At 53.1% G+C, this 25,726-nt stretch overlaps 9 protein-coding genes across 9 annotated transcripts; 1 reads left to right on the forward strand and 8 right to left on the reverse strand.

Annotated features, from left to right (window-relative positions):
* Positions 1-1,018: 1,018 nt before the first annotated feature.
* QC763_122140 (uncharacterized protein) lies at positions 1,019-3,130 on the reverse strand (the record flags this gene model as incomplete). The annotated part of the gene is made up of 1 exon (XM_062908779.1): positions 1,019-3,130. One exon carries the CDS (start codon positions 3,128-3,130, stop codon positions 1,019-1,021), a length of 2,112 nt encoding a protein of 703 aa, XP_062771927.1.
* A 1,188-nt stretch (positions 3,131-4,318) lies between these two features.
* QC763_122150 (uncharacterized protein) lies at positions 4,319-5,728 on the reverse strand. The gene is made up of 4 exons (XM_062908780.1): positions 5,464-5,728; positions 4,999-5,411; positions 4,734-4,926; positions 4,319-4,667 (listed from the first exon to the last, which is right to left on the reverse strand). The coding sequence occupies exons 1-4, from the start codon at positions 5,522-5,524 to the stop codon at positions 4,564-4,566; spliced, it is 771 nt and encodes a 256-aa protein (XP_062771928.1). The 5' UTR covers positions 5,525-5,728; the 3' UTR covers positions 4,319-4,563.
* A 289-nt stretch (positions 5,729-6,017) lies between these two features.
* Positions 6,018-8,466, reverse strand: QC763_122160 (uncharacterized protein). The gene is made up of 5 exons (XM_062908781.1): positions 7,469-8,466; positions 7,239-7,393; positions 6,973-7,175; positions 6,439-6,916; positions 6,018-6,391 (listed from the first exon to the last, which is right to left on the reverse strand). The coding sequence occupies exons 1-5, from the start codon at positions 7,661-7,663 to the stop codon at positions 6,091-6,093; spliced, it is 1,332 nt and encodes a 443-aa protein (XP_062771929.1). The 5' UTR covers positions 7,664-8,466; the 3' UTR covers positions 6,018-6,090.
* Positions 8,467-9,701: 1,235 nt separating this feature from the next.
* On the reverse strand, positions 9,702-10,008 carry QC763_0026050 (uncharacterized protein; the record flags this gene model as incomplete). Its single annotated transcript, XM_062905458.1, has 2 exons — positions 9,702-9,707; positions 9,784-10,008. The coding sequence occupies 2 exons, from the start codon at positions 10,006-10,008 to the stop codon at positions 9,702-9,704; spliced, it is 231 nt and encodes a 76-aa protein (XP_062771930.1).
* A 295-nt stretch (positions 10,009-10,303) lies between these two features.
* On the reverse strand, positions 10,304-11,110 carry QC763_0026060 (uncharacterized protein; the record flags this gene model as incomplete). The annotated part of the gene is made up of 1 exon (XM_062905459.1): positions 10,304-11,110. The coding sequence occupies one exon, from the start codon at positions 11,108-11,110 to the stop codon at positions 10,304-10,306; it is 807 nt and encodes a 268-aa protein (XP_062771931.1).
* A 673-nt stretch (positions 11,111-11,783) lies between these two features.
* QC763_122180 (uncharacterized protein) lies at positions 11,784-14,833 on the reverse strand (the record flags this gene model as incomplete). Its single annotated transcript, XM_062908782.1, has 6 exons — positions 14,008-14,833; positions 13,705-13,868; positions 13,293-13,648; positions 12,897-13,240; positions 12,483-12,839; positions 11,784-12,417 (listed from the first exon to the last, which is right to left on the reverse strand). The coding sequence occupies exons 1-6, from the start codon at positions 14,457-14,459 to the stop codon at positions 11,784-11,786; spliced, it is 2,307 nt and encodes a 768-aa protein (XP_062771932.1). The 5' UTR covers positions 14,460-14,833.
* Positions 14,834-16,493: 1,660 nt separating this feature from the next.
* Positions 16,494-18,725, reverse strand: QC763_0026080 (uncharacterized protein; the record flags this gene model as incomplete). Its single annotated transcript, XM_062905460.1, has 1 exon — positions 16,494-18,725. One exon carries the CDS (start codon positions 18,723-18,725, stop codon positions 16,494-16,496), a length of 2,232 nt encoding a protein of 743 aa, XP_062771933.1.
* A 1,857-nt stretch (positions 18,726-20,582) lies between these two features.
* lag1 (Sphingosine N-acyltransferase lag1) lies at positions 20,583-23,732 on the reverse strand. Its single transcript, XM_062908783.1, has 5 exons — positions 23,695-23,732; positions 22,798-23,582; positions 22,433-22,743; positions 22,081-22,368; positions 20,583-22,013 (listed from the first exon to the last, which is right to left on the reverse strand). The coding sequence occupies exons 2-5, from the start codon at positions 23,027-23,029 to the stop codon at positions 21,405-21,407; spliced, it is 1,440 nt and encodes a 479-aa protein (XP_062771934.1). The 5' UTR covers positions 23,030-23,582; positions 23,695-23,732; the 3' UTR covers positions 20,583-21,404.
* A 766-nt stretch (positions 23,733-24,498) lies between these two features.
* QC763_122200 (Mitochondrial NADH kinase) lies at positions 24,499-25,719 on the forward strand (the record flags this gene model as incomplete). Its single annotated transcript, XM_062908784.1, is given in 2 exon segments — positions 24,499-25,487; positions 25,506-25,719. 2 exon segments carry the CDS (start codon positions 24,499-24,501, stop codon positions 25,717-25,719), a joined length of 1,203 nt encoding a protein of 400 aa, XP_062771935.1.
* Positions 25,720-25,726: the final 7 nt, after the last annotated feature.

Genomic DNA, 25,726 nt, shown 5'->3' on the forward strand with positions numbered 1-25,726 from the left:
ATCAGGTGCACTGAAGTAGGACGAGGAAAATGCCATCTTATAATTTCCCAGTGCGTTTGGCACACACCAGCCACCGCCTCTGACGGCCGCGAGGGCTGCTGCCCCCCCTCTGTCGAGTTACCATTGGGAACCTCTTACGAATACATCAAATCAACTCCGGCCCTGGACCTTGCCTCGCCCTGCCCGCGAATTTGTAATCTGTGGCGGTATTGCCACAAGGCGTGGATCCTATTATGATAACGCCCATTTGTGCACACATCCTTCCTCTGTCCTTCACGCTTCCAATATGAACACACGCATCCCATCTCTTCATGTACCTTGGACGACAAATGATGACGGACAGACACAATTCCAGTGATACCCACACTCACTCCCCAATGCCCACACCCCATACTTCCAATTCCAGCACGCCTCCCCGGACCCGATTTGCCCTTCCCATTCGTCAATTCCACAGCTTCCGGTTTGCCCCCTCGCCGGTTGAGTCAATGAACCATCAACGACGCGTCCTCACACTAGGCAGCCGTCGTTCATGATTCGACAACCACGTAGTGGTCCAGAATCACAGCACCCTGCAGATAAACGCTGTAGGCAGACAGCGCGGTCCGTCGAAGGGAATGCCGGAACAGAAGTTGAGGCTCCGCCTTGCCATGTCATTGCCGGTTTCCCTATTGAGGAATGCGGTGTAAGACACCGACATGATATGATGCCTTCTCTGCTGGTGTCCCTCAATCCGCCAGCCTCGTCAGGCTGTGTCCAATGAGGCAGAACTGCGCATAGGCACTGATGGCTGGAACGCGGTGCATGCGGTGCGTGAGTCTGATTTCTGCAGAGCAGCGCCCGGCACTACCCAACGGATTTGCATTTCTATGCGGCAGCGCAGTCCTGCGGGTTGTCCAGATCACGGTAGGACTTATGGAGGGTCCGAGGTGAATGAGGCTCCTCTCTGTCACGCGACGTTACAACAGACGCCAGCCTCACCTCAATGCAGTCGAGTACCCACACAGGGATGCGTCCCCTTTCAAGTAAAGTCGTAAATCACCAGGCTCTCTCCCCCGCCTCTGTTCTGCTTCCAAATAACAATCATCTCATCATCAAACCCAACCAGATCCCGCTCTTCTGCAACATCAATTGGGTCATAGTACCGGCTCGTCCCATTGTCCCGCCCCGGGACCCTCTCTGGCCGTATCTCCACACTCATAACATTGCTCGCCCTCGACGTGGCACCTTCCAAAGCCCACACGCGCATCTCCTCACCTCGAGAGCCCACACTGACAGCCTTACCGCGGCAGTTGACCTGACCTTGGCTGATTCCAGACGTGTGCCCCCATAGCCGATGACCAGAGGTGACCGTCAAGGAGGACGGGCCAGACCGGCACAGAAAGTGGGATAAAGTGTTGTCGGGCAGGGTCGCAACGAGGTAAGGGTGGTTGTAGCACAAGGCTTTCGGCCCACACTCGCGAGGGGAGAAGCTGAAGTGAGGGGATAAGCGGCCAGGGTCCATGACTCTAGACCGGGGAGTCATGGGCGGTGTGAAGGGAGGTTCATATACGCTTGATTCGGCGGGCTCGCGGGAACCATGACCTGGCCTGGGTATATACTCAATCCAGTTGACCGGGCGACGGAACAGGAGAAGCGGGAGAGTGTGAGCGATGGGCGTAGTTGTGATTTCTGGCATCGAGGCTGGATCATCTTGAATAGGGGGTGAAATGTGGAGATCCTGAACGCCAAAAGACCAGCCGATGTGGGTAGTCACCGTATATGCAATTGATGCGATGACTGAAGAGTTCGTTTTGCGGATGGAGAAGGAGAGAGGTGCCTGACACGTGTGCGAGTCTAGCGATGTTAGTAGATACGGCGGCGGTAACACCATGGTTTTATCACAGGGCCCAGCCGTGGAGCCACCGAAGGTGTATAGCGATACCAAAACCGCCCTGGTAGCTGTGATCAGGTACGGGTGCGAGTACGCCATCTCAATCAGCTCGCCATTGCTGGACTTTTCGTGTCGGTATCGTCGTTTCAAGCGGCCGTCCTTGACAGATAGCCTCCACACCCCAAAGCTCCCGTCGGTGAACCCCAGCGCAATGTCCAGCAGTCCATCCACGAGCTTTGCCTCATCGATAGCCATGCAGCTTGGTGCAGTGCTGTGGGCGTCCCCGTCAACTTCTGGGACCTCCACCAACCCTACATGTCCCAACAGTTTGCGGCTCCTGAGATCCCATGCGCGCAGATGTCGGCTATCTGCACTGACTGCAATACCCTGAACTGCCTTTATGAAACTCCTCTGTCCTTTCCTCGAGCGTTGATGCTCATTGAAACGTTCTTCATGACGTGGGGTCTTCACTGTTTCCTGTCCTCCGCTTAGGCGAAGCTCAACAGCCTTACACTTGCCCTTCGCCCAGTTGTGGCGTATTCTGTATTGTCTCTTCCAGTCCATCGTCCTGTTCAGTCTGTCCTCATCGGGTGCGTAGTACAACAGCGGGTCTTCCTGTACGCCGTTGCTTTGCACGTCGTCATCGTGATCCTCAGGCGGTGTTATACCCCCCTCCAGCCAGTCCCGCACCCCTTCCTCTTCTTCGTCCTCGGCATCTTCATCCTGGCCAATACTGCCGGTATTGAGACCTCCCGCGTTATTGACCTTCAAATCTGTATCGAGGTCATTCCCGCAGGCTCGGTGTCCTGTTCCCCACCTGCAGGCTCGACCGAATGTGTTCTTGCTATGATTCCCACCCAGGTGTGGGCCGAAGCCTGGTATGAGTCGGGCTCTAGGCAGCACAAAGCGATGGTAGTACAAATTCTTCCACAACTGCGAGTCGCAGGCGAGGGTATAAAATCGGCGGGAAACGGGAGAAACGCCGAGGAGCTGGCTCAGTGAGAGAAAAGAGAGGATGCGCAGAAGGAGCTCGTCAGAAAGAGGGGATATAAGGTCGGGTCCCGCATGGTGCTTCAAGCAGCTGTGCCGTTTCTGCTGTAGTGCTTGCGTGGGGTTGAAGTCAGGAACAAGGCCGAGGTTTGCGATGGTGGAGGTCGGTGTGGACCTGGAATTGTTCAGTTTTCGGCGGTGAGGCGGTCTAGGTGAGGAAGCCTCAGGATTGAAGGAATCAAGCGACCGCTTGTAGGACGGGAAAGCCATTATTGCCAGAGCCTGGCAACGAACGTGAAAGAGGATGTCGGAGTCTATCTCTTAATCGCAATCGAGAAAAGAAGTGGCACGTCGCGACTGCCGAGAAGTGCCGTTGCTTTTCTCGTTGATGTTCCTAGGAAACAAAGGCGGAATTGTGGAGAAAATGCTGCTTGCTGTCAGCGGCCCGCGGTGGGTCCAAACAAGGTGTGGGTCAAAAGGTGGTACCTGACCCTTGTCTTTCGCCAACAGCTCCCTCAGCTCCAAAACCTCGATATCACGGTCACAAATAAACACTGATAATTCGTGCTAAAATCTGATTATGTCCTGTACGTCACCTTTTCCGGCGCAAAACCCCCCAAGAGTATAAGGGGAGGCAGAGGCTCCGATCTCCAACGTGGTGCGTTGCCAGCCAAGTGAGCCACGTGAACCTGTCCGCGTCCTTCCGCAGCTCATCGACCCGATAAGCATTGGCTTCTTTCTCGCCAGACTCAACATCTCTTAATCCCTAGCATGTAAAAGTCTGGTCAGGCACCAACGCTCTCTTCTTCTCCAACTCAAGACAAGCTTTTGCCGCAGCATCCGCCCTGACACAGAATCCATATATACTTCATGTATCTCATTCATCCACTCTCCCAGTCTTCCCCAGCCACTACAAAACTCCGGTGCCTTTTCCAACCTTAGTGTAATCCAGCCATGCTTGAGAAGGATATCCCGTCTGGGGCCTTGCTTCCAAAAGGGCACCCCGAGCTTCTTCATTTGACGTTGCGGCGACAACACAAAACAGAACCTCAGCCACGACCCGCAAAGTTCTCGAAACCATGTCTTCCACTGCCGCCTAGGGGACATTGGCCCTGTCACGATGTCGAACGGGTGAGTAGCGTTCTCTTTTCCGCAATAAATCCCCTGCCAGAAGAAATTCGAAGTCTCTGAAACACACGAATATCGTAAAGAGCCAACATCTATTCAAGTGTAAAAACGTCAGCCAAAACTTGAAGGAACGTAGTCTGCGCCGTGGCCGAGCTTGCTGGGTATCACACTACTCGAAAAGTCTGTCGGCCCTATCAGTTGGGTGAACAATTCACCGCCACATGGCACCTGCAAGCGCCAGTTGAAGATGGGGATCCAGTGGCCCTCGAGTACGTACTCCCATCACCTCAGGTAGGGAATGCGCAATGTAGCAGCTTCGAGGTTCAACTCCGAAACACACCACTTGATTCCCGTGGCGACAGTGGCTGAGGTGTATTGCGGCATTGACAAGCAAAACTGATGCAGGTTGATCCGAATTGGACACATGTATCAACAGTTCATCATTGCTCCTCGTTTTTCGGCTGACGCAAAGCTCTACTCATTTTTCGTCGGCTTGTATGTTTTGTCCACAACGCTTGCCGTGGAATATCAACTCTTCAAAAGTTTCTGCCTGCCATCCCACACCATGTTTTCACTCAGCCAGCCCACACAGCAGGCCCGGGAGGCTTGTACTCAAGTAGCCTCATATCCTCCACTTTGACGGATCCAAGGACCATCTGGTTCCCAGGAAGCCGAATCCCTTTCGTCTTGTTAGCAAGATGCAAGCATCTCTCTCCGAACCGGAGTCTTCAACGAGGTAACTCACCTGGATCATCAATCTCATACGTCCCCGGAAACCTTGCAAAGCCGGCTGGACTCCCACCGCCCTCGCCCATAATATTGACATGAGCACAGTTGACAAACCACTGGCTGTAGTTGTACAAGTCCGTCGGCCAGAACTGTTCGATCCGCATGAGATACTTCCCCGGTGGTGTCGTCAGCGGAATGCTAAAGTTGAACTGTTTCCCTCTGTCAGTCCCATCCACACCACGAAGAGATGGGGGTCTGAATGATCATCCATGGTAACTCACATCGCCCTCCCCCGACAACAACCAAGAATTATTGTCCTTCGGCCCCGCAACCGCAATCTTGAACCAATCCCCATCCCCACGATAGTTCTCAACATCGTCCCCGGGTGCCCTCGATAGGTAAATCTGTGCGGGCCCTCTGTGGTAAAACTCCCCGCCAGGCCCGTAGGCATCCCAGCTGACTCGGAACCCGACTTCACTTCCCGCAATGACATCAGCTGTGGAGGTGTTGGCCGCAGCAGCAAAGGCCTTCCTGCCGCAGGTGATGTCCGGATGGTGGACGTCCATCTGGGGTATGGTCTTGTGGTATTGGCCCCAGGGAAAAATCTCGTCTTCATAGTTGGGACCCATGACGTCGCGGACGTAGAGCCATTCCGGGGTGGCGGTTTGGTTGACGAGGAGGATGCCCATCGTGTCTGGACTGTCAGGACAACTCGTTCGTGTTAGGCTGCGGAGGGTTGAGCTTACTGTGAGCCAGCACCTCAGGCATGAAGAACCAAGCCAAAAGTCCCAGAAGTTGTGGCTTCATGCTGTTTGAGCTTCAGGTTATTTTCAATCCAAAAGTGCCCTATTCAAGGTGGTCAGAAACGTTCCAATCTTCTCCACGCCTTCCGCCCTCTAAATACTCCAACGTTCTGCATCGAGATCGCTCATTGGAATCAAGAAAGCAGACCAACAGTAGAGACGGCATGCCATAGCCAACTCCGACAAAGGATGGGAGTTAATATGGCGGCTATCAAAACTGTAGGGTGCGGGGAACACTCTCCATCCGTTGACCGAAAGAGGATGAGAAGGATTTAGAGTGCAACACTATTATGAGCTCGTGCCGGCAAACACAATCGGGGTTTTGTTGTGATTTTGAATGACGGATATCATACGGTACCACCCTGAACCCCCATGGTTTGCGAAAAAAAAAAGAGGAAAAGGGGGTTGATCTCACTACAGCTGCACATGGTGCAATAACAGGAGAGTATTCATTGAAATACGGTCAAAGCAGAAGAGTTACTATCGAATAATAACACCCCATCAGGCAACACCCCAGCCTCACTACCGCTGTGCTCTCCCGCAGCACGTCTCGTCCACATCGGACACCGACTAATACAACCTCCCCGGAAAAGCACCCTCAGCTTTCAACCCACCCACAAAGTACAACTCCGTCTCCGCCAACAGCACCATCCTTCCCTTCCCCGCAAACTGAAAGTTGGCCACTCCCTTGCCCAGGAATATCTTTCCAATCAACTTCCCTGATGGACTATAAACTTGCACGCCATCTGCACAGCCCACGTAGACGTTGCCCTTTGTATCCACATTGATCCCATCTGGTATACCAGGCGTGATAAACGCAAAGGTTTGTCTGTTGGACAAGGTCCCATCCCTGGAGACATCAAATCGGTAACTAATTGTGTCAGCGGGCTGTGAACGAAACAACAAAGATCAACTAACATCGTGGAAGGATTGTTATACTCCATCCCTCTGAAAGCCTGCGCTACCCCGCTGTCGGTCACATAAAGATGTGACCCCGATGGTGAGAATTGAATGCCGTTTGGCATGCTGAATCCATCCGCCACCACAGTGACAGCTCCAGTAGCCTCATTGAAACGCCACACCTGCTTTGGAAAGCCGGGTGCAGGCCGAAAATCTTGAACGAATCCGTAGGTAGGGTCGGTGAAATAGATGTCACCATTTAGGGGGTTGACTGAGGCGTCGTTGATGGAGTTGAATTGCCGACCAAAGTAGTTGTTCAGCATGACTAGATATCCTCCTGCCGTTAGCACGTGATAAGCACTCGACGCGCGGAGACTACCTGACCGACCTTTTGTATCATAAGGAGGCTCTGGATTCATAAGGTAAATGGCAGGAGGAATGTTCTCCCCCTTTCCTTGTCCGACAAAGAGCAACTTGTTCTTGTAGTTTGTGCCCCCTATTTTGGTATTCAGTCTGATGCGTTCGTCAAGCACGTGCAAAATACAACCCTACCGTTGGGGTTCATAACCTTGGCCCCGTCAGCCGCGGTCACATCCTCAATCTGAACAGATCCGCTGGCATTTCTCTGGCTGGTGATAGCCCGTGTGATGGCAGACAATTTGATCTTCTGAATGATGGCTGATTTTTGCATCCCTGTTCCGGCAGCTGGCGCACCTGCATTCTGACAAAAGAACATTTCATCTGTGGATGGATTCCTGCATCATATGTTAGCCGAGTAGTCGTTGCCATGAGCTCAAACACGCTGTCGGTTGACTTACCACACTGGAGCCTCGTGAAACAAGGGGTCGCCATCGGTGTGGTTCAGCAGCGTCAAGGTTGGGTTGGGCCCAATAATATCCTCGAACTCCTTGCTGTAGATGTGAAAGGGCTGGGCAACTAGAGACTCTATTGTCGCATTTGGTGGTGCGAATGGCTGTGTTGGACACGATACCGATGGTTAACTTGACATCTTGGCTGGCATGATGAAAGGGATGAAAAGATCACACACAATCCAAGCAATGAAACCTCCATATTCTGACGGTGGAGGAACAGTCGGGAGAACATTAAAGGCCCTTTGATCGATCCTTTGTGCCTGGGCCGCAAAACTTTGCCTTTCGGCATGAAACAAGTCTGGAGTGCTGATAGCGACGCCTAGAAAGACGGCTGATGACAGGAAACTTTTGCCGAACTGTAATGGCGGCATGGTGCACAGTCTGAATAGGGTCTATGGAAGGTGCTTCCAGATCGTGGATGTCGGTATCTTTGTGTCTTGCACGAGAAGGAGACATTCTTCAGCAAAGCAAGATAGAGGGGGAGAGCCATCATGTAGTTACTCCGAATCCTACATCATAACCCCACTCGACCCCTGACACGGGTACCACAGGGCGTAAGACGGGATCTGCATACATCCGCAATCCATGCGAAGATCGATATCTCATCCGAAATTCTGCCCAAGGGTGCCGTCGGACCGGCGCGGAGGTCCGGGCGCTGCGGCGGGCACCACCCCTTTGCGGTGGCAGGCTGGATAGATGTTTTATCTCCCCATGTCGAGACTTCCAAGGCTATCAATCATCATCCGCAATTGGCCATGCTTGTCTCCCAGGCACGAACAACCACTTCTTGAGCCTCCAAACACCATGTCTTGTCGAGAGAGCAGGGCGGTGATGGTAATCCAGGGCCCGCAGAAACCATCGTGGTCCTGGAAACGTGCAACAGGCTATTGCTGCTGTACACAATCAGTTGAACAGACTGGGGGTCTTCTGGGGTGCGGATTTTGGCTTGGGGTGTGGTTCTGGGTCTTCTCGTAGATGTAGCAGAACTGGCCCTGCGCGTTGAAGATCGTTTTGCGGCTGGGAAACTTTAGATTTTGTTGATCGCGATATCTTGGGATCAGGCTTGGGGATTATCTGTTGGGTCTGGGGCTGCTCGTTCCACAAGAGCCATGCACGAGGTGAGCTCTTGCTCTTTCGGTCAAGATATTCAATTTAGGGTTTGCATCTTCCTCGCACAACTTTCATTTCCATCCTTTTGGCAGCTGCGATGTTCACTTTTTTCAAACTGGGTCCAACATCCCTGGATGTTATCATAATCAATCAATGTGAGCCACGCCCTTGCCTCCTACTGGAGCACTTTTGTTCTCAGCTAAGAATCCGGGCAATGTGTCTGGTGTACCTAGACTTTGATATTTGATTATTGCGCTATGCTGTTTAACCAACACCGCCTTTTGAGCCAACATAGTGCGAGGTCTTTGGACTTGATCAGCTCGGTGCCAAAGTAGAGTTAGAGAATGCTTCTTCTCGTCTAGTCCGTCCTGCCATACCACCGGCTGCTTCAATCATTCCCCAAACCAACGCTTGTAAGGCTGTGTTATTCTTACTATCGACTTTTTCAAATTAGCGCCTCTGATTCCTCAAAACTCGCAAAGAATCGCGCACTATCCACCACGCTATCCCGAAACATCACCCAGTCTCTCCCCAACGCTTTCCTTGCTGGCTCGGAATTAAACTTCTTCATTGCCGCCCTCGTTTTCTTGACCTCCTCAACCTTCCCTGTAGACGCCTCCCTGATAACACCTCTCAGACTATCCCCGAACTCCTCCCTCAAAACCTGCGCCATCTGACCAGGACTAACATTATCCTGCGCCACAAGCAAAAGCCTCTCCCTCCTCTTCTCCTCCCCATCACCCACAGCCAAGTCATTCGCCACAGTTCTCACCACCACCTCCGCCACATCCCTAACATCAACAAAAGTCCCCCTAATGACGCTCGCCTCGGGGACCTCGCCTCCATGCATCACATCCCAAATGTCCTTCACCCGCATGCTCAGCCCAGACAACGGGCTCGGCATAAACAACGGCGGCCCCAACACAGGACTGGGACAAAAAGTCGTGACATTCACCGCCTTCCATCTTGGATCATTCTTGTCATCGACGATCTTCCAGAGTGCCTTTTCTGCAGCGGTTTTGCTGGCTTGGTAGGTGATGTAACCGGGTGTGCTGTCCCCCAGCTCTGCCACCTTGGCCTCGGCTTCTTGGTTCCAATCTGCCGAGGCAAAAACGTGATCCGGAGAGCGGTAAGGGGGTGGTGAGTACACTGCGCTGATGGAGGACATGAACGCCACTGATCTGATCTTGGTGGGGGCCTCAACGGCGGAGGCGAGTAGGGAAGTGGTCCCGTCAACGGCGGCCTTCATCATGGGGGCTGGGTCGCCGTCGGCCATCGAAACCGGAGAGGCGAGGTGGGCTATGGCTTGGACACCTTTTTGATGTCATGATCAGGTCATCAGTAGAGACAGGAGCACGGGAAGGAGGGACCTGCCTTGGACCGCATTGTCAAACGCCCCTTTGATGGTGATGTCAGGAACCTCGACTATCTCGACCTTGCCGCCGCCTGCTTTCTGGGGTGCGGACAATGCGCGAAGCAAGGACTCGACATTAGGAGAGCTTTTGTTTCGGACCGTGCCCCTGACGCTGAAGCCGGCCTGGAGGAAGCGGGCGGCGGTGTGCGCGGCGATGTAGCCGTTGATTCCGGTGATGAGAACTTTTGCCATTGTGCGCTGGACAGCCTTTGCAGGTGAACTGAATTGGTGAATTCCTAGACCTGAAAATTGAATCGGAGACTGGAAAAAAAAAAAAAAAAAAAGATGGCCGATATCGCTACCAGCGACTCGCAAACAACACCGGCCGGCGTCACACACGCCCCTTGCCACGACAACGCCCGACCGGGTCATACATATCCCGATGGCAGCCGACGGCTCCCGGGCTCACTTATCGTGGCAGCCTTTGATCCGAAACCTTCATCTTTATTTCATCTACCGCACTCCATATGTACAAATCCTGACCCCCTTAATTGAACACGTTCGGCACCGGGTTCCTCAAGTAAGGCTTCACCGCCGTCGTCCCGTTGAAATCCCTCGACACCGCCTGGGCAAACGCCTGGGCAATCACATCCGCCCCCTCGGGGCTGGTGTGGGTGTAATCCACAGGGTAAAAGCTATTCACCTTCTGGCTCCCCAACCGCTGATACGTCTTGGTCACAGCCTGGTAGTGATCCACAAAGCTCGCCCCGCTGCCCACGTTCCTCGCCGCGGCAGCAGCGTACGGCACGAACCTAGGCGGCTCGTAGTTCCCGCTCCACTGCCCGTTCTGCCACAGGTTCTTGGGCGTCTGGGCGCTGAAGACGACCTTGGCCCCCTTGGCGATGAGAGCCCTACCGGCCGTCTGGAGGTAGTGGTTATACGTGTAGACCGTCTCGCCTGTCTTGCCTGACTTGCAGACCTCGTTTCCTGTGCCGGGGCAGGCGCTGCGGCCGTTGTCGTTGGCCGAATTGGGGGAGCTGCCGTCGTTGTGCCCGAAGCTGATGATGACGATGTCGTTGGGGACAACGAGGCGCTCGATCTCGGCGAAGCGGCCTTCGTTGGTGAAGCTGCGGGCGGAGCGGCCGGAGATGGCCTTGTTGACGACCGAGATGGTGAGGTACCTGGAGAGGTACTCGCCCCAGCCGTTGTGCGGGCTGTTTGTGCGGGCCATGGTGCTGTCACCGGCCAGGTAGACGGTGGGTGGCTTGGTTTGGCGAGGGGAGTTCTGCGAAGGGGCGGCGTTGCTTCCCGCCGCCATGAGGAGCGGGAGGAGGGTGGCCGGTGAGAACTTCATGATGAGGGTCTGTGACGGTGGTGACTTGGCTCCCGATCTCGTATCCTTCCCTCCACAACACGGACAGAGGGGGGTCGTGGTCTCTTTTAAAGCAGCCGGCTTCCATCTCCCCGGGGGTCCCACAACATGCCCATCGTGTCATCTTTCGTCGACTTTGCAATGTTGCATTTCTTTCCCGATAGGCTAGCTTCGGGTTTCCTGGATAACGGCCTGGATTCCACCAGCGAGAGGAGACCTTGTGCACTTGCGCAGCACGCTCTCCTCGCCATAGCGCAAGGCAGAAAAACTCATCAAAGCCACAACCGACCGAACGGGACCCTCCACGTTACCGTCGCTAACAAGAAATCCCCCGGGCTAGTGTCGTAACATGCTACGGTTGGTGCGGCTAAAAGGGGAAATAAAGAATCTGGGGTTTCCCCCAGATCCAGTTGTCGTTCCCAACGGCACCTCTGTCGGGAGAATGATCCAAACAAGGTATTACGGGTTCTCAGCAGCCGAGTAAGTGGTCAGCGGCATGACATTGTCCTTGGCAATATGGCAGGCAAAGCTCCACCTACATCAGCTCTTTGTAGCAGTTTCACGAGAGCGAAGCGTACGGAACAATCTGAGATTGGAGGAAAAAGTTTCGAAACCCCCAAACAATGACGCTAATTCGACCAAATGCTATGAAACCTTACACCATCTCCATCTTATCGCCGTCCATAACATGATCAGCGTCGACTGTGGGCTCGATTCTTTTTGATCTGCTGAGATCCCCAAGCGTCGCCGCGACCTGGTCACAAGTAGCCGCCGATCGGTCCGTCAGCGCAAGCTCGTAGTCTACCACCACGTTCGAAGTGAGGTGCTCTGCCGCCATGGCCGAGAGTGACGAATTTTCCGGTCGCGTCACCTCGCCCATCACCGACTCTGCGTATTGTCTCGTGATCGTTTGGGTGGAAAGCGCCAGGGCCAGTAGTCCCTGTATGAAGACTTTGATAACTTCAAACCGGCTCAAGATGCGAAGAAGGCCCTTGATGCAGACCGCAAAGTAGTGTCGTCGTACAGAATCGTCCTTTCGTTCCACCGAGGGTCCAGTCTGGCAAAGACTGCTTGCAAGAGACATCGTCCCGCCCAGTGGGCCCAACAGATGTCCCTGGAGATCAAATGTACTCTGGTGATTGATTACCAGCCTCTTGAGTTGGTCAACCGAGGAGTTGAACGCACAGAGGGCGGATCCCTGAGTGTCGAATGACTGGAACTTCAGCCGCTGCAATGGCCCAAATATAAATGGCTGAAATAATGCAATGACAGCTGCATGAAAGTGCATACTACACAAACGTCCGTAAGTATCTCCACATCTACATTGGTCGACGGGGTTTCAACCAGAACTTACTGCATGCACATTGTCTCTGGAGAGTTCTGATCCCCTCTGACGCAGGCAAGCGGCAGACCTGCCGCCCATGCAAGCAGTCGCCGAAAGATATTTTCAGCTTGTTCAAGGCTTGGGTTTCGATTCGGCATTGCTGCTAGCGGAGAACCATCGTCTGGCTCACCAGTATAGTAGTACAACCGCACCATGTCATGAACTATTACCGCCAGCTCATTCGTGGATACGTAGCTGACATCTGAATAGCTGGGGAGAGGGAGTATCGCTAAGCTACCGTCGTCCGTCTTGTACGTATCGCGACCAGCTATGGGAAGCCCGGGATGCCCCTGAAAGGCACAGGAGCGGGCATGTAAGTCAGTGAATCTATGTTCGTCAGCTTGAGAGTCTCGCCAGGCTGCCAACCCCAAATGAAGGACGTACGTTTGATTCGAAAATACACCCCACGCAGTATGTGAAGTGGCTTTGGCCCACTGGCCAGAGCTCAGAGTTACACCTGTCGGTTGAGCAATTGCCCCTGCAGAAAAAGCGTAACCAGTCCCGAATAGCCCCATGAACCGACTAGCTGCAAGAGAAGCGGCTTTGTATCGCGCCGAGAGGTCGGCGTGGCCTGACACCACGGCGCAAGCTCCAAGCAGAGTGGCGGTAGGGGCAGAGGTGATGGTGTTGAGATTCAGTGACTGCCAGAATAAATGATCTGCTTGTGCCAAAAATCGGACACCCAATTCTTGCAGACCCTTCTCGGGGTATAAGCTGCAGTAAGCTTGCTATGCTTTGAGTCAGCAACGTGACAATCGTTCCCGGTCTTCAGCTACTTACGCAAGTCCACGCCAACAACGCATTGACGAGCTGGGATGAGCAGTAAACATGCCCTCCGTGGGCCAAGTCGTTGAGAAAGAGATCTGCATCAAAAAGTTGAAAGGCAGGCTGGTCATTGACAAAGTATTGTGAGAGCAGGCTAGCGGCAAGATCTCCGTTAATCGCGACATCAGTCCATCGGGTGATGTCAACGCTCTGAAATCGGTTGTCAGACTGTGGATAAGGGCGCTTATTTTCAATCGAGCATGTAATCTGTACGGCATCGATGTGGCTGAGAAGCTGACTGGGGTCGTATATCACCTGTAGCCCAAGGCGCTCAGCATCTGGATGTATTAGAGCAGGGTATACTGAGGGGTCTGAAGGGTGTTTGTTAGTTGTATTCCCGCAATGCCAGAATATCGAATATACGTACACTTGGTCGCCAATTCGTTCGCCAGGCTGTGGTGGGCATGTGGTTGAAGCATGTATTCCTTTTCAGTGTCTGTAGAGGTTTGTTTCGAGAGTAAAGATGGCGGCAAGGGAGAATTGCCGACGGCAGGTGAGCTCTTAGTGGACAAAGGCTGTGGGGGTGAGAATCTGAGGTTGTTCATGAATCAATTTACGGCACCGGGGAGAGGAGGTAAGACATGTAAACAAGTTTGAGTGGCAAACTAGATGTTTGTCAAAGGAGCAAGCCAGTCATGACGAGGAACAAAATAAAAAAATCAAAACTCACGGCTGGGAATAATGGCTGAAAGCTTCATTATCCAGTCGTTGTCCCAACGATGATTGACCGCTGTTAGGCCCCTGATCAAAGACACTTACCGCAATATCGTCGAGATGGATATTGTCAGAGCTCTCTGCACACTGAGACCTATACAGCAACTCCAATTCCTGAATCCGTTCCCGGAGGCGCGCGTTTTCCAGGCGCAACGCCTCTTCTGGCGAAAGTTGGTAGCGACATTCTTGGGGTCGCTGCCGCGATTGGCACTGAAAGCACGGCTCTCCGCCGTTGCACTTGATCTTTTTCGTTTTGCAATAGGCGCAAGCCTTGCGAGACAGCAGACGACGAGGCGGAAGTGCAGGAGAATCACTTGGGGGCCCGAGGGAGGAAGTTTCTTGAGAAGACCGGGACTCGGCCGATTCTTGCCTGTGGGGTGCGGGGGCAATGTCTCTGAAGCGAGGCATGTTGAGGTGACGAGGTTGTGCAAAGTCCTAGCAGACGAGATGCGTTTGAAGATGGCTGCATACCCAAGGGAGCCAGTTGACTTATCAGGAGCTGAGTCCGGCACTGCGGGTTCGATGAGATCAAAGTGGCAGTTTTGTATGCGTTTGGGAGAAAACACTTAAGCTTTCATTAGGTCCATCCACTGCTAGTTGGGGCCTGCAGCGTGTCAGCCCAGATCTGGGCCAGGATACGTTGCCAAGCGTATGAGGTAGGCAGGAAAGTTGCCAGTAATCGTCATCTAGCCTCTTTTCTTAATTGTGGACAGCATTGCGATTTGTTACGAGGTTACCTGGCACTCCTGGCGAGTATGGCACGCATGGCTAACAACAATCAGGGAGAAGAAAGAGTGCAAGGGAATGACGTCGCCATCAAGCGGGTGGAACCCTTCGGATCGCACGCAGGGTCTCAGGAAAGGTTTTCGCCCAATGATTCCTCATCGAGAAATGGAAGCGGGGCACCGCTAGCGGATCCAATGCCCCGACTTCCCCAAGCAGGTTTTTACATGTCAAAAAGGGACCAAATGCTCCGCGAACGAGTATCGTAAAGGTTAGGGTTCATGGTCAGTCACTACTGAATCCCAAATATTGAGATCGCATCACGGCACCTACGACATTCGCCGTCGTAGCCGCTAGCAAATTTAAACCAGGGTAGTTCAATCAGCAAATTAGACAAACCAATTGCAAACTCCAATTTTGCCTCAACATTGGGCACCAGATCGAGACCTGTGGCTGGATGAGCTGAGGCATCCTTTCGAAATGAGGGGTTTTGACAGTCGGAATTTCAAGGATGGCTCATCTAGAGGACGTTAACCGAAACTTCAACCAGCAGACCAGTCTCCAAAAGACAACGACCATAACTCTGTCGACGACCTGGCAAGCTTTGTCGAACAGTACCTTCGCTCAACTACCACCAGACAAGACCGCGAAATCAAACTCCTGAAGTTACTCGAAGACATGGGTGATGAATACCTTTACCACCTTGGCGAAAATGACACCCAGGCCGAGAGATACTATAGAAAAGTTCTCCAGCTAGCCGAACGCCTTCACGCCGCTAGTTCGTAGTGACCCATTGAAGGACATGACTGTTTTGGCGTCAGGGGCGAAAAGCGGCATTTTATCATGGCATGGCTGGCTATCAGGCTCTCTGCAAATATGACTCCCAAAGGGACTGGCATCAAGTCAACAGTCGCAACAGCCAGGTCAATGTTTGAAAACGAAAACTCACGTTCTATAATCATTTAACTCGATCATCCAAGCCATGCAAGATCTATGTACAAAATACCCACGCGCGTCGCCTTCGACCATACCAGATCAAAATTCTGTACGTGTCAACCTAGTCTTTAGTAGGGAAAGATAAAGTACAGAAATAGAATTCGTCCCTCATAGCATTTCATATGGGTGATCCCTGGCATTTCCTTGCGCCAAAATGAAACCAGCACACTCCTTCGAGGGTCCGCAATCCAGCGAGAGAGAGGTTGCACGCAGAAGCGGCCAGAAATTAAAAAAAGAGGAAAGCCGAAGAAGATAAACTCATTGCATCCAAAAGTCGGATAGATCGTAACCCCTTTCCCCTTCCGAAAGCCAAGCGAGCCCAAGACCGTTCCCTTCCTTATGCCAACCAACGCCCCTGGAAGAGAACTGACAAAACAGGCAAATCAGAAGAGAGGGAAGAGAAATAAGGGTGGTTCCAAACGAGAGCAAGAAGAGAACACAAAAGAGAAGTAAGCAAAGATACACCGGCAAACTTTTGTTCAAAAGATATAACAATACTCGCCCCCGTTTCATGAAGGTGTGCGCGCGTGTGTGTGCGACCCCGTCCTCCTGTCATTCCAGACATGCTTGCCCCCAGGCAAGAGGCCATTATCGTGTCATGCTCCCCATTCAGTGCCCTCGCTTATCCCTTGAAAGATGAGGATAGAGGCCTCAAGTCCATGTTGAGAACAGATGATTTTGGAGTCAATCATGACACATCCTACACCACCGGAGGCGCACCATTTAGTCACTGTCATCAAGGGCGATGGCAGCAATGGGCGTGGCAATCACACGACCAGTCCCAACCACGGTGCGGCGGGTGGTGAATGTCATGACTGTGGGCTTGCGAGTGATGGTGGTGGTGCGCTTAGTCGTGGTCATTAGCAGCTTGGTTGTCGTTGTGCGGAGCGTGGTCATAACCGGGCGGGGGTTGGTAATATTTGTCTTGTGAGTGGGGGTGGGATGAAGACTGATTGTAAGCCGAGTAATCGTGGGCTTGCCCGTAGTGGTAGGCTTCCAGTTGTGAGTGGTGGTATGCTTGTGAGTTGTAGGCTTCCAGTTGTGAGTGGTAAGAGGCCCCGGCTTATGAGTGGTGTTAGGCTTGTGAGTGGTAGGAGGCCCCGGCTTGTGAGTGGTGTTAGGCTTGTGAGTGGTAGGAGTCTCCGGCTTGTGAGTGGTGTTGGGCTTGTGAGTGGTGTTGGGCTTGTGAGTGGTGGTAGGCTTGTGAGTGGTAGGAGTCTCCGGCTTGTGAGTGGTGTTAGGCTTGTGAGTGGTGTTGGGCTTGTGAGTGGTGTTGGGCTTGTGAGTGGTGGTAGGCTTGTGAGTGGTAGGAGTCTCCGGCTTGTGAGTGGTGTTAGGCTTGTGAGTGGTGTTGGGCTTGTGAGTGGTAGGAGTCTCCGGCTTGTGAGTGGTGTTAGGCTTGTAAGTGGTAGGAGTCTCCGGCTTGTGAGTGGTGTTGGGCTTGTGAGTGGTGGTAGGCTTGTGAGTGGTAGGAGTCTCCGGCTTGTGAGTGGTGTTAGGCTTGTGAGTGGTGTTGGGCTTGTGAGTGGTGTTGGGCTTGTGAGTGGTAGGAGTCTCCGGCTTGTGAGTGGTGTTGGGCTTGTGAGTGGTAGGAGGCCCCGGCTTGTGAGTGGTGTTAGGCTTGTAAGTGGTAGGAGTCTCCGGCTTGTGAGTGGTGTTGGGCTTGTGAGTGGTGGTAGGCTTGTGAGTGGTGTTGGGCTTGTAAGTGGTAGGAGTCTCCGGCTTGTGAGTGGTGTTGGGCTTGTGAGTGGTGGTAGGCTTGTGAGTGGTGTTGGGCTTGTAAGTGGTAGGAGTCTCCGGCTTGTGAGTGGTGTTGGGCTTGTGAGTGGTGGTAGGCTTGTGAGTGGTGTTGGGCTTGTAAGTGGTAGGAGTCTCCGGCTTGTGAGTGGTGTTGGGCTTGTGAGTGGTGGTAGGCTTGTGAGTGGTAGGAGTCTCCGGCTTGTGAGTGGTGTTGGGCTTGTGAGTGGTAGGAGTCTCCGGCTTGTGAGTGGTGGTAGGCTTGTGAGTGGTGGTAGGCTTGTGAGTGGTAGGAGTCTCCGGCTTGTGAGTGGTGTTAGGCTTGTGAGTGGTGTTGGGCTTGTGAGTGGTAGGAGTCTCCGGCTTGTGAGTGGTGTTAGGCTTGTAAGTGGTAGGAGTCTCCGGCTTGTGAGTGGTGTTGGGCTTGTGAGTGGTGGTAGGCTTGTGAGTGGAAGGAGTCTCCGGCTTGTGAGTGGTGGTAGGCTTGTGAGTGGTAGGAGTCTCCGGCTTGTGAGTGGTGTTAGGCTTGTGAGTGGTAGGAGTCTCCGGCTTGTGAGTGGTGTTAGGCTTGTAAGTGGTAGGAGTCTCCGGCTTGTGAGTGGTGTTGGGCTTGTGAGTGGTGTTAGGCTTGTAAGTGGTAGGAGTCTCCGGCTTGTGAGTGGTGTTGGGCTTTGCCGTGGTGGTGGGGGGAGCGACAACGGTGGTCTTGACGGTCGTGGCAGTGGTCCGGCAAGTGCGGTAGTAGTTGTCATCCAAGATATAACCGTAACCATCCTGCATGGACATCTGCGAGGGACCACGAGTCTCGCCGCGGTTGGTGGCATAAGACTGATCCCAATCGCGGGTGTACATCGAGCAGAACAGACCCTGGGGGACTCCGTTCTCAAACAGGGTGTAGGCAAGGAAGAATCTGCAAGTGTCGTAGGTGCCATCAGGTTTGGGGTGCTTGCGATGATAGTTGGTGACGCTCACACAGTGAGCAGCGCACAAGTGAGGGATGTGGGCCTCAGGGAAGAACTTGAAGCCTATGTAGGTGTCCTTGCCGTCCTTGTCCAGCGGAGCATTGATGGTGGCATTTCCATAGGGAATGGGACCGATGAAGCCATCAATGGGATCAGGGAAATCAGCGTCGCGGGTGACAACAACACTGCCGAGAGCACTCGAAGGCAAGGTGGCCGAAATGCCCGCGGCCAGCAGGGCTGAAACCATGCCCTTCATGTTGGACGATGCTGACGGGAGCAGGTAAGAGGGAGAATGATGAAAAGAGTGAAGCAACGCTTGAAAGTTGCAATGCTAGCAATGCAATGCGAAGGCTTTCAAGGTCGACTTCTGGGCTACCGGGCTGACTGGGCTGGCTGCTGCTGGGGAGAAGATGTGGGAGTAAGGGGAGCACAACCAGCGATATTTAAGATCATGGCGACCTGATCGTTCTTTGCAGACCCACTCCGTATTCTGCTTCGGTGGTGTTGTCGGAATGGGGATCTGGAAGCCTGTTGGCCTGAGGAGAGCCGGGAGAGGCTTGCATCCTAAGCCACGCCCACGCAGGTAGAGGCATGGCTTTGATGGCGATACGAAGTGACCATCCACTCACTCCACCCCTACATCATTTGTGTACGATCTAAAACTTCTCAACGGTAGTTCTGTCCCCTTCATGTAAGCAATCTTGAATTCGCAGAGAGCGAATGAGGTGAACAGCTCGGAACTAATCTCTACTGTATATCATGTCATCTGCTCTCGAGATCGCTGTTTTCAAATTGCCCATCAACGTAGTCTCTTCTCCAAAGCAGCATTCTGTGATTGATCTTTGAAGTGTCCGTATGGGCCAAGAAGGATACCGGCCAGTCACACAACTAACTTACAATGGATGCAAAAAGGAGCACCGTCCGTCCCATCGTTGCCCCGTGTTTCTTACGTCAGGGTCCAGCCATGGATGATGAAGGAGAGTCAACGTGCGAAAAGGATTCTGCATGCGAAGAGCCAGGAGCTTCGTAACTTCAATCTCCCCCACCCCCCAAAGCTCAGATAAGCTTTCTTCAACAGCGGTTCGGTTCGGTCCGGCCCCCTGCCAGTCCCGCTGTCAGTCCACTCCCTTGGCCATGGCAACCGCAGCAATCATCATCACTTCATCCCAACCTCGACTGTGGACTCGAACCAGAATTACGAGCAGCCCCCCGCTTGCTATCCTTGCTCCCTTCTCCCACAACCACCGGACTCCGTGAATACTTGACCAGAGTGGACCCAATACGCAGCGTAGGCAACTCCGGTCCACACTCTCGGTGATGGAAAGGTGATCTCACCTTGGACCAACGGGGTACCTAGGTGAGTGAGCACGCGATCGACCGGATTCTCCCGGTGTATCCAGTTACATGAAACTAGAAAACCGCACCCCAAAACGCATTGTGGGGCTCCAGCTTCTCGTGAACACCGATGTAATGTGCCATAATTCTCTTGTTGAAACCCGTTATCATACTCGAAGTTTACCATCGCTCATGACAAAATCAGGCCGGAACCTGTCCATCCCAACAAACCAGGGCAGTCTCTGGTCAAATCCCAATTGGCAATCCCAACCTGTCTTAGTATATACATGTTTCTCTCAGCGTTGTTCTTTTCGATCTGGTTGGCTCTATCTCAACTGAATCCCCATCTATCTTCGAGACCCGACTACCGCCTTCAGAATCCCACATTTACCCCCTCTGCAAATCCAAAGAAAACACCGCCGGGCTCGAGACACAAGTTTTTGTTTGGCACCATTGAGATAAGACAGCAGGTATCTCCCATGATAAGCATCACCCAAGTACCAAATAACCGTCCACCTGATCTGAGCACATCAACTTACCCCAGCTCAAGCGCGTTGCGGCCATCACCTTGTCCAGCTCCCACTTTCGCTAGAAGTGCCTTACCCAACCAAGACTCTCTCTTCCACACCATACCGTATCTGTCCCCGGCCATGGTCACCCTTTATTGTCATCCCGAAGCTCTCGGTGGAGATCCAGAGTGGTACATCCGGCCATCAAAGTGTATAGATCTTTGCTCAAGGATACAACGAAAACGGGAGTCGGAACGGGTGGGCGATGCCAAGTTGCCCGGGTTGAGACGACAGGACGCGAAGGGAAATATTGGGTATTTGTTGATATTAAAACTACTAATGTGCTGCTCGCCGCGTCTCTCTGTCTTGTGACAAACCAAAGGATGTTTGTGGACTAAAGATGAAAGACAGCCATCTTTCCCCAACCTGGACAGACTGTCAGGAGGCAGACATAACAAATTCTTTGTTAAGCCGTACACCAACAGCTCTCTCTCTATTCAATATTAATCGACGCATGAAAACAAAACTGGTATAATAGGGTATTCTTTTTTCCCCGCCTCGGGTTCGTTTCGTTCGTTTGTTTGTGTATGTTCCAATTCCCCTCCCCACCTATCCGTTCCATCCCAATGCCTGCCCCTCCACCATTTTTTGAGCAACCAGAGCAGCAGCTGGCGAAACCATGCAACAGTAGACTCCCAACACCACCCCACAACTTTCCACTCTCTCACAAATCAGCCCTTCGCAAGTAAATGGGCAACCAAATAAGAAAAAAGAAGCGGGGGCTGGTTGCGAGGCGGTGACAGTAAAAAAAGGAAGGCACCGATGTATACGCAACGGAGAAAGACATTTCGGAAAACCCGTCAATCCGAAAACAAAAAAATGATCTCCCCAACGCCCACAATTAGTGTACCCTCCTAGTTTGCATTTCGCCCTCAAGTCAAAGCGGTAGTGTTGGTGATTGTGGGCCGGCCCTCGTCTATACCACTGTGCATTCTTCGCTCTGGCAACCATTGCCTTCCTGCCCGGGTCTTGTCGCTATAAAAGGAAAAAGGTATTTTTTGGCAAATATAACCAAGACAATCATCGCCACCTTAGTCAACCTGCTTCTCGCAACCGATTCGTCCGAGGAGTTCCTTACGGTCGCTGTGACCAGGCAAGCTGACTCCTGTTGCCGTTGTTGACCTTTTGCCGCGGGCCACCCTCCTCTCCCAGCTCTTCAGGTTGATTTCGTCTGCGCCAACTTCCTCCTCAAGCGGCTGCGCCTCCTCGTAAACATACTCATCCAGATCCTCGAGATCATCTGCTTCGTCATCACTTCGCGTGTCCTCGGCGCTGCCTCCCTTGATCACTTTAATGGCAACTCGTATGATTAGATAAAACCACATCACGGTCAGAATCTGGAGGAAAAACAGCATGCCGAAGAATCCGTTCCTGAAGTTGTGGTTGAAGCAGACTGGTGCATCGGTATCCCAGAGCGGTCTCGCAATATAAAGCCAGGTGTCGTTGGCGGGTGGCGGGTGCGGTCCGTCAAGTTCGCGCCCATAGAAGCAGCCGTTCATGTAGATCAGGGTATGAGCCCAGACGGAGTAGATGGCCATCGGAAAGAATATGTGTCGCGCGATGAACCATGTGACCATGAAGACAGCAAACATGACATCGCAAATCGTCTTGTAGCCCAGATATTTCAGACACTTGGCGAACTAAGGGGGTTTGGTTAGCAGACAAGAACATAATCAGGGGGTGCCGAGGCGTCACGACAACACATACGGGAAGGAAAATGTCCACCACATCCATCAGAACCAGAATGAGATTGCCCACGCGCGTGTGTCCCTCTCTGTAAGCAGCATAAATCAAGGTGCTTGTAACGATGTGGTGGGAAAACATTTGCCAGTGGTCCTTGCGACGCTCCTCGATGTTGATAACAATGAGTAGCTGCAGGTAGAAAGACAGCTGTGCCAGGGTGTAGGCCTTCATGAGCCCATCCATTTCACGATTCGGCCATTCTTTCCAAAGATCGTGGAGGCTCAGATAGTAGGTAGATGTCCGGTAGATGTACTGTGCCATCGTGTCAGCACGCCTCACTTCAACGACAGAAACGAAAAGTAATTTTGACACATACCACTCCCAGGGGCCAGAAGAAAGAATAGTAGACCAACAACCAGCCTTGTTCGCTGAATCTTACAATGTCTTTCTTCTTATGAACTCCCTTAGCCCTGGCAAACGGAGCCAGCACGTATTCCATTATCCCAGCCCTCAAGCCCGTCAACACCACGATGAAGAAAGCGATGAGGTACCAATCGTCGCCACCGAGGAAGTATTTCCCTGTATTCTGGTTGTAATACGAGAGCGTAAAGAACTTGGATGTGTACTCGCGCGCGCGGGGCATGCTGTGGGCCAGGAAGAGGAGGGCGACGAGATTGCAGGAGAGTCCTGTGGAAGTCAGCTTGAGATCTAAAGACCTAGATACGAAGTATGGGAACTGACCAATTTGATTGGCAACAAACCACCGGGCAAGACCTTTCAGAGCCCCATCATCCTTTCGCTTGGGTCGACGAACAAGCACCTTGTTGCCGTTTCTTTGCATATATAGGGGCACGTTCAAACTGTTGGGCTTGCCGTTACTCCGTGGTGCTGTCTGCGGCAGGCCAACAGAGGTGACTTGGGTATCGTGCTGGTCGGGGCCATCTTGGGAAATAGGGGCCGGGAGGTTGCTCATGGTGTACTGAGCGACGGCCGGACCGCCAATTGACCGTCTGGGAGACGAGCTGATGGAGTAGCACGATGTTGTTGAAGATTCGTCGCGATCGAGGCCACCGACTTTTACTTGAGCCGTGCCGGCTGGATACAAGCCGTCCGTCGGGCGTGTTGGGCACGGTGAAGCCGGTCGAACAAGAGGCGCGAGAGTGTCGTCGGTCCAGCTGTCACCACGCGGTGCTCAGAGCAGGTGCGGGACGGGGTTGAATGCTGAGAGGCAGGAAGGGACACCACCAGATTGGGAAATAAAAGAAAACGAGGACGCCGTCAATCACCAACAGCAAGACGATAGAGACGACAGCAAAAACGAACGACGAGCTGCCTCTTGAAACCAATCCAGTCCAATCCAATGGGACAATTGGCAAAAGACAACGGCAGCGGTAGCGAACGACGGGCAGGGAGCAGTTCCACACTCCACCCCGTTTGGCGGTTTGACCAAAATGTTGAATTTGGGCTGGACTGAGCCCAGCCAGCCCCAAAGGCGGTGGACATGCACTGTGCGCGCTCACGGCAAGCTTTCTGCTGTGAGCTTTCTTCCAGGGGTAGGGGCCCCGGCACCAAAAAACTCCAAGCGCACCTTGCTGGATTGGGAAAGGCGGGGATGGTGGAAGCAGGGTGAGCACTGACCGTAGATCAGCTCTGTTCTCCTTTTTCTTGCTTTCTTCAAACATGTTTTTTTTTTTTTTGCTGGTGACAGATGCAGCACGAAAACTCCTGTTCAACTGAATGTCTAGCTCAAGACAACGCTCGAGCTTTTCTATTTGAAAGATCTGTGACACCGTCTGTACACCCAAGATCGGGTCAGGGGAACAGCTGTTACACGACAACTAATCAGAGGGGGTCCGTAGAGGGTTACACAGTTCAGGGACCTCAACCCCACCATCTTTTGAGCGCGGGGTGGTCTGCTGCATCTCATCGTCCAATTGTTGCATGTGTCCCCTTTCCGCACTGTGGTTGGATCTTTTTGTTTATTGCTCGCCGGCCAGTGTTGGGCGCACATTCGAAAGCTCCTGTCAGAGAACTGGAAAGCTTGTCAAGCTCACACCTAGGAATAACCCACAGCTTCGAAAGTTGCCGAATACAGATCCTTGAAAGCAGCAAACAATGGCCTGTCCAATCACTGACTATATTTTCCTCAAGTCTTTGGCCGCGCTTCCTATCAAGCAACCAATCGGTTTGCCCACCATCCCCTGAAGGCAGGAATTTCAACATCAAAAAATAGGGGTTGATGAAACCCAAATGATCAGACAGCTCAAGCTTCGCGTGACACCTGATTTGTGGGGATTCTCATTCGCTGGCGCCCGGTGCTTAAAGTTGGCGCCAAGCTCGGCTGGACCCTAACCCGGGCTTTCTGTTTTCTTTGGTGCTTGGCACGGGCCAGCAAGGTTGTTGCAGCCTCGTCTAGTTTCCAGCCAATGTTTTCCCAATCAAATGCTCAGCCTTCTCTTCCAGCACGACCACTGCCCTCAAACCACATCCAGCCACGCCTCCCAAAAAATGAACCAAATACGCGCCATTCAAGCGCTCAATAAAAAGGAGCTTGAAAACGGGATCCCCCCCTCTGCCTCCTGGCACACCGACTATCGCGACACAGCCTTCGTCTACTTTGGCGGCCTTCCCTACGAGCTCACCGAAGGCGACGTCATCACCATCTTCAGCCAGTACGGCGAGCCGACCTTTCTCAAGCTCGTCCGCGACAAGGAAACAGGTAAATCAAAGGGCTTTGGGTGGCTCAAGTACGAAGACCAGCGGAGCACCGACTTGGCGGTGGATAATCTGGGGGGCGCGGAGATTGCGGGGAGGCTGATCAGGGTTGATCATGCGCGGTACAAGGCGAGGGACGATGAGGACTTGGAGGAGTGCAAGGTTGGGTGGGAGGATGTCATGAGGCGGGAGAGGTTGGAGAAGGGCCTGCCGAGTGAGGATGAGGACGGTACGGACGAGGATGAGGATGAGGATGACAAGCCCAGGAGGGCGATGCTCAAGGAGGAGAGAGAATTGCAGCTGCTTATTCAGGATCATGACGATGACGACCCGATGAAGGATTTTTTGATTGAGGAGAAGAAAAAGGAGGTGGATGAGGCCCTAAGGAGGGAGAAGAAGAAGGAGGAGAAACATAACCGGAAACACAGGGAGCGTAGAGAGAAGGACAAGGATAGGGAGCATCGCCACCGCTCGCACAAATCCAAGCGTGACGAGGATGAGCGAGAGGACAGACACCAGGACCGCAGGCAAGAACGCATCGAGGACGACCCAGACCGGAAGCGCCGAAGAGATATGTCACCCTCTGGTGGGAACGACAAAGAGAAGGGCCGTGATAGTAGGAGGGATGGCCATCGGGACGAAGCACGTCGCATCAGTGACCGGCGTGATAGAGACGTCAAACGCGACAGAGATGTCAGGCGCGACAGAGATGACAGGCGGGATAGAGATGACAGGCGGGATAGAGATGACAGGCGGGATAGAGACGACGGGCGTGATCGAGATGACCGGCCCGACCGAGGCCGAGACAGGGTCGATGAGCGCCGTCCCAGAGACGATCGAGGAGATGGTGATGATCGAAGAAAGGACCGTGACAGGCGTCATCGTGATGATGACGACCGCAGACGGCGCAGGAGTCGGAGCAGATCCCCACGCCCGAGTAGAGATTGAATGGAGC

This window comes from Podospora pseudopauciseta, chromosome 1 (genome assembly GCF_035222475.1).
Source record: "Podospora pseudopauciseta strain CBS 411.78 chromosome 1, whole genome shotgun sequence".
Taxonomy (NCBI): Eukaryota; Fungi; Ascomycota; class Sordariomycetes; order Sordariales; family Podosporaceae; genus Podospora; species Podospora pseudopauciseta.

Coding starts and splice junctions, on each gene's coding strand:
- QC763_122150 (XM_062908780.1), bottom strand. CDS start 5,524: ATGAAGCCACAACTTCTGGGACTTTTGGCTTGGTTCTTCATGCCTGAG. Junction 5,412..5,463: donor GCCTGAGGTGCTGGCTCACA/GTAAGCTCAACC, acceptor CTGACAGTCCAG/ACACGATGGGCATCCTCCTC. Junction 4,927..4,998: donor TGTTGTCGGGGGAGGGCGAT/GTGAGTTACCAT, acceptor AGAGGGAAACAG/TTCAACTTTAGCATTCCGCT.
- QC763_122160 (XM_062908781.1), bottom strand. CDS start 7,663: ATGCCGCCATTACAGTTCGGCAAAAGTTTCCTGTCATCAGCCGTCTTT. Junction 7,176..7,238: donor TTTCACGAGGCTCCAGTGTG/GTAAGTCAACCG, acceptor CATATGATGCAG/GAATCCATCCACAGATGAAA. Junction 6,917..6,972: donor CAAGGTTATGAACCCCAACG/GTAGGGTTGTAT, acceptor ATACCAAAATAG/GGGGCACAAACTACAAGAAC.
- lag1 (XM_062908783.1), bottom strand. CDS start 23,029: ATGAGCAACCTCCCGGCCCCTATTTCCCAAGATGGCCCCGACCAGCAC. Junction 22,744..22,797: donor GTTTGTTGCCAATCAAATTG/GTCAGTTCCCAT, acceptor TGACTTCCACAG/GACTCTCCTGCAATCTCGTC. Junction 22,369..22,432: donor TCTTCTGGCCCCTGGGAGTG/GTATGTGTCAAA, acceptor ACGATGGCACAG/TACATCTACCGGACATCTAC.